Source organism: Fragaria vesca, linkage group LG5 (genome assembly GCF_000184155.1).
Source record: "Fragaria vesca subsp. vesca linkage group LG5, FraVesHawaii_1.0, whole genome shotgun sequence".
Taxonomy (NCBI): Eukaryota; Viridiplantae; Streptophyta; class Magnoliopsida; order Rosales; family Rosaceae; genus Fragaria; species Fragaria vesca.
In genome coordinates this window covers 17,714,005-17,720,492 of record NC_020495.1, presented here as the reverse complement: position 1 = coordinate 17,720,492, position 6,488 = coordinate 17,714,005, and the positions used below count along the sequence as shown (strand labels likewise).

General features: G+C 38.2%; 1 protein-coding gene across 1 annotated transcript; it reads left to right on the top strand.

Moving 5' to 3' along the window:
* Positions 1-1,605: 1,605 nt before the first annotated feature.
* Positions 1,606-5,138, top strand: LOC101309165 (pentatricopeptide repeat-containing protein At1g10270-like). The gene is made up of 2 exons (XM_004301520.1): positions 1,606-3,529; positions 4,600-5,138. The coding sequence occupies exon 1, from the start codon at positions 1,606-1,608 to the stop codon at positions 3,439-3,441; it is 1,836 nt and encodes a 611-aa protein (XP_004301568.1). The 3' UTR covers positions 3,442-3,529; positions 4,600-5,138.
* Positions 5,139-6,488: the final 1,350 nt, after the last annotated feature.

Sequence of the window (6,488 nt, the reverse complement as noted above, 5' to 3'; positions counted from 1 at the left end):
TAATTTTTATTTTTTTATCATATATCAATCTTTTTTAAAATTACACCAAACCGAGACCACCAAAACAATGAAATAAACATAATAAAGATGAGATTTTGAGCCAAAACCAAACCACCGGACTGACTAGAGTGTCATTCCGGTCAATCCCACCGTTAGAATTTGAGGTGCCCAAGATTCCTAATTTGTTGTCTTTACCAGTCCATCGAGGGCCTTTGAGTTTAGATAAAGGAATTGAGAGATAGAAAACTTGATTTGTAAAACACAAGGGGAAGAGAAAGAGAGAAACATGTGGAAGGGTTTATTAGAATTTCAAAATGAGAGGATTTGGGGGAATCTAAAAACGTTTTTGGAATTATAGCCGTTACGAATTATGACGACTGGTGTGGATGATTTGATTTTGTGGGATCGGCTCAGGTCCCATTTTGGGGCAAAACTCGGGCACACTGTCTTATGATGGAGAAAGAAGTAGGATGATGGGTGGTTGGAGTCGGTGGCTCACATAAATATTAGGGGTGACATTTTGGTTTTTATTTTTAATTTTTTTAAGAGTTCAATAAACTAAATTTTTTTTTTTTATTCATAGATCAATCTTTCTTAAAATTACACCAAACTCAGACCCAAAACAATGAAAGAAACATAATAAATATGAGATTTTGAGCCAAAACCAGACCACTGGATTGATTGGAGTGTCGTTCTGGTCAATCCCATCGTCATAACTGGAGGTGCTCAAGATTCTTAATTTGTTGTCTTTACCGGTCCATCGAGGGCCTTTGAGTTTAAAGAAAGGAATTGAGAGATAGAAAACTTGATTTGTAAAACACAAGGGGAAGAGAAAGAGAGAAACGTGTGGAAGAGTTTTTTAGAATTTCAAAATGAGGGGATTTGGGAGAATCTAAAAGCGTCTTTGGAATTATAGCCGTTACAAATTATGACGACTGATGTAGATGATTTGATTTTATGGGATCGACTCAGGTCCCATCTTAGGGCAAAACTCGGATGCAGTGTCTTATGATGGAGGAATAAGTAGGAAAATGGGCGTTTAGAGTTGGTGGGGGTTTTTGGAGTCGGTGGTTCGCGTAAATATTAGAGGTGGCATTTTAGGGGGTTTTTTTTTTTAAGAGTTCAATAAACAAAATAATTTCTTTTATCATAGATATTGTCTTTTTTAAAATTACACCGAATAAAATTAAAACATTTTTAATTTCATAAATTCATAATTAAGTGAGTGCAAAAGTTGAATCATTTTCTTACCAATATTTCAACCAAAAGTCACGATAGCATATTTAATCAGTGCATCTTTCAACCATTGTTTAGTATTTAAATTTGGTATAAATTTTTGATGTCTGTAGCATTACTAAAAAAAGAATAGGAGGTCTGATGAGTAAATTTGAAACCTTAATAGCAGTATTTTTGAGTTTTGACTACTTTATTTATCAAAAAATAGAATTATAAAAAATACAGATATCTTATTATTATTATTATTTTTCGTATAAAAGCTCAACCTTTTATATTGAACTGGAACCAAAACCCATCATTTCTCCCATCTGCTTGCTTACTAGGGTTTAAGCGCCGGTTAGACCAGACCACACTCTCTCTCTCAACGACATGTCGCTGTACCGCCTGCTCCTCCGCTCTCTCCGCCGCCCAACCGCCGCCCCTCAATCCCTAACCTCTCTCACCCTCCAAAACCCTATCTCCTCACATCCCCACCATCTCACCACCTCCCGCTCCTTCGCCTATTCCACCGCCGAAGAAGCCGCTGCCGAGCGCCGCCGCCGCAAGCGCCGTCTCCGCATCGAGCCCCCACTCCACGCTCTCCGTCGCGACTCCGGCCCGCCGCCTCCACGCGACCCCAACGCGCCCCGCCTCCCCGACTCCACCTCCGCCCTTGTCGGCCCTCGCCTCAACCTCCACAACCGCGTCCAGTCCCTCATACGCGCTGGCGACCTCGATGCCGCCTCCGCCGTGGCGCGTCACTCCGTCTTCTCCAACACGCGCCCCACCGTGTTCACCTGCAATGCCATCATCGCGGCCATGTACCGCGGCAAGAGGTACAATGACGCTATTGCCCTCTTCCACTTCTTCTTCAGCCAATCCAACATTGTTCCCAACATTGTCTCTTATAATAATTTGATTAACACTCATTGTGATGAGGGCCGTGTCGATGTGGGTCTTGAGATTTACCGGCACATCATTGCCACTGCTCCCTTTAGTCCCTCGCCCGTGACGTACCGTCATTTGACTAAAGGGTTGATTGATGCCGGTAGGATAGGTGATGCGGTTGACTTGTTGAGGGAGATGTTGAATAAGGGGCATGGTGCCGATTCTTTGGTTTTCAATAATTTGATTAAAGGGTTCTTGGATTTGGAGAATTTGGACAAGGCCAATGAGCTTTTCGACGAGCTCAAAGAGAGGTGTTTGGTGTATGATGGGGTTGTCAATGCCACTTTTATGGATTGGTTCTTCAATAAGGGGCAAGAGAAGGAGGCCATGGATTCGTATAGGTCCTTGCTTGATAGGCAGTTTAGGATGATCCCAGCTACCTGCAATGTTCTATTGGAAGTGCTGCTTAAGCATGACAAGAAGAAGGAGGCATGGGCTTTATTCGAACAAATGCTGGATAATCACACCCCGCCCAATTTCCAGGCTGTGAATTCCGAGACTTTTAACATAATGGTCAACGAATGTTTTAAACTTGGGAAGTTTGCTGAGGCATTCGACACCTTTAAGAAGGTGGGAACAAATGTGAAGTCAAAGCCTTTCTCCATGGATGTTGCGGGATATAATAATATCATTGCTAGGTATTGTGAGAATGGGATGTTATCGGAGGCTGATGCACTATTTACAGAATTGTCATCAAAGTCGCTGACCCCAGACGTAACAACTCACAGGACTCTGATTGATGCATATTTGAATGTGGAGAGGATAGATGATGCTCTTATGATATTTAACAGAATGGTGGATGTTGGTTTGCGAGTGGTTGCTACTTTTGGTAACAGGGTGTTTACTGAGTTGATCAAGAATGGGAAAGCAGTGGAATGTGCCAAAATTTTGAAGAAAATGGGAGAGAAAGATCCTAAACCAGATGCCAGTTGCTATGACATTGTGATCAGGGGGCTTTCCACCGAAGGTGAACTTGACTCAAGCCTTGATTTACTGGCCGAAATGTTGAGATATGGCATTGGCGTTCCTCCTGCACTGAAGCAATTTGTGTATGAGACTTTTGAAAAAGCCGGGCGTGGTGGACAGGTCGAGAGAACATTAACTGAGACTAGGTTCACACCAACTCCTAGAATGGCACAACCACGGCAATTTCCACCCATAAGATCACCTCAAATGTCAGGACCGCAGGAATCACCGCCAGGAACCTATATGGCAGGACATGGTCACCCATCATCAGCTCCCTCTCAAATGGCTGGACCATATCAGCCACCATCTTGACCAGCTCATGGGTCTGTATCACACCATTCCCCATCAGAATCAGGAACCCCTCAAATGACAGAAGATGTAGCAACTGCTTGATTCATAGGTATTATGTTCATGATATGATACCTATACGTTTGTATTTTGAGTTGATCAGTGCTTCATCATTGTTATGCTAAGTCTCTCTGTGCCACATTCTTTTGGTTGTTTGTTAATTTGACTTGAGTATAAGAATGGGGTGATAAGAGGCTCCTGAAACTATTAGTTTTTTTTCATAAGTTATGCAGCAATTAATATGATGACTAGATTATTCTTGTACTTGGTCACTGTGTAGTTTTATATACTTTGATTTACGGTTACATTATATTTTAATTGTGAAGTCCTGCGCAAGTTACACATATAGATGGTTGACAGGGAAATTGAATATATAAATATTAATGTAGCCATAGAGCCTTCATTTGACAGTGATTAACAAGTGATACTTTTTAGCAATGAAGCAAAATCACTTGCCTCTGTACCAATCCATTATCAGGACGATAGCTGCAGGCTTACATCTGTTGGTATTTTTTGTTCTACCACTTTGTTTCATCAAACTTCATATATATCATCACTTGATTTAAGAAAATAAAGCATCAAAGTTATGAATTTGGAAAACTGGGCAATTGAGGGAGGTATCAAACAAGGTTCATACTGCCCAACTGAAGCCACTTTTTTCTAATGTGACTTGGATTGTTTAACGGATGTCATGATCAGATTAAAACAGTTTTGGATCAGTTCAACAATTTGGAAGAACTATTATTGAAGATTTATAAGGATTGAAGGTCAGGGGTTTGTTCTAAAAGTATAAAACCTGAAAGTAGTCAATTAGTCATTATCAATCAAGTGTTACGTTCTTTTATTGTTTACCTCGTTAACCTTCACCCTACATTTTTTGGTCTTGAATGGAAGTGAGAATTGAAATGTTACGGAAATTGACGTGCAAAAAATGCTTCAGTTTCTCTGTATAGTTTGGGTCAATTTGGTTTTTGGTGATTCTTATTGGTTTACCTTACTGAGGTTATCAGTATAGATCTTTTGGTTTGCTTCTGTGGATGATAAAGGTTACGGACTTAACGACCATAATAGTATCCATGTTAATGCTCTGTATTAATCCAGCATTTTCTCATGCTTTTCCAGGTAGCTGAGATCTTGAAGCTGATAAGAAGAGAAGTGCAGCAATGATCTATCCTTTGTCTTTGGTAAAGTTTACATGTCAACAACAAACATGCCAATCAACTTTGTTGTTTTAGTATGCTCAAGCTTGTACTTTGCTTGATGTGGTGTATGTGATTTGGGTCAACAGAAGCTGATTCTTTTTGGTTGGGGTTTGATTACTAAAGTTACTGGCTTTATTTTTGATGGTGAGGGACTGAAGTATTACTAGTTTCTGATTAATGAAATTGAATTACAATGTTTCCCGTTAAGCATTAGATTCACTTCACTGGGGCTATCAAATGCATGCTGCATTTAGTTACTATCTAATTGCACCCAAACAAAATGTGTTTGTGATATGTTCAAGGTCTGGTGGAATTGATTTTATTGAGATCACGGTGAAATTCGAAATGGAAACAAATGGAGGAGGCTGTTGTGCATCTAGACAGGAAATTGTTTTTCCAGAGTTTTAGACTTTAGCTGCATTAATTGAGACCATGCTTAGTTTTGATTTAGTTTTGAATTGGGTTTTGTATGCTGCAAATGCATAATTCAAATGGGCATTTTTTGTTGCTACTTAAATGTAAGGCCAAAGGTATATCAGAAATAGTGGAAACTGAAAATGAGTGGTGTGATAGCAAGAAAAATTGGTTGTGTATTATTCCTCTTTTCTATTTATCTTCTTTCCTTCAATTCAGACACCTCCGGATTCTAATTTCGTAGTTTTTTGTTTGACAAAATAATTGTTGGTTTGCGTTTTGTTTCATTAATGAAAAAATGGTTCTCGTCAAAATAATTGTTGAGGTATAAGTCGAGCAAATGGTTCTCAGAAATGACTAGTTGAGTGCTTTGTTGTGTTGAACTTCATCCCTCAATATCGGCTTTATTTTTCTATTTTCGGCTACATGGATGTCTTGAATTTTGGAAATCCGCTACATACTGCGCTTTTTACAATAACTCAACCAATGGAAGTGCGATTATGCTATTACTTACCCTGAAGACAGAGACAGCAAGAGAGAGCATCTTTTAACTTTTTGTGTTGATGACGTACTTTACTTGTGTCTTCAACTATAAAAATGTGGTACATTAAGAGGAAAATGAGCTTTGGAGAGAATTGGATCCAAAAAGAAAAAGAGAATGGATAGACTCTTCGTCAGGACAGACATATGCATACTCACAGCGCATGGAGGCCACATCAACTCTAACAAAGCTAATTTGTATAATCTTTTGTTTTGATTAGCCCTAAATTTATTTATAGGGTCCGGTTCAAGGGCCATTGTTTTTTACATACCTTTTGACATTCATTCGTGACTTTTAGATTTTAATACTTTTAACGGTTTAGATTACTTGTTAATATGATGTCAACAAAAGAAATGTGATGTGGAAAGTGACATGGATTGACCTATTTTCATAACAAATTAGATTTACTTTTCTTTATTAATATAAAAAATCAAATCCAATTCTAACTTAAAAAATCAAAAATCAAATCGTATACAATAAAAAAAAGAGAAAATTAGACAAAAACCCAAAATACTAGACCTCTTTTCAAATTAAACCCATACATAATTTTTTTTCATTTTACCCCCACTCCACATAAGCAAACTTACCATATAGAACATATGTCAATAATTAATATTTTTCTTCATTTTTCGGTTTCTCTGATTTGCCCTTCAAACCGTAGAAAGCTAAATTTGGTATCTCTCTCAATTTTAGCATCAATTTGAAACTCAAATATTGAGCTAAAATTTAGTTGGATTTAACTTTGACATAATCAATTACATTCTTTAATTTCTTACCTTGTTATTAGTAACTTCAGTGTGTGTGTGTATATATATATATATATATATATTCTATATTTAGAAGTATTTCTATTT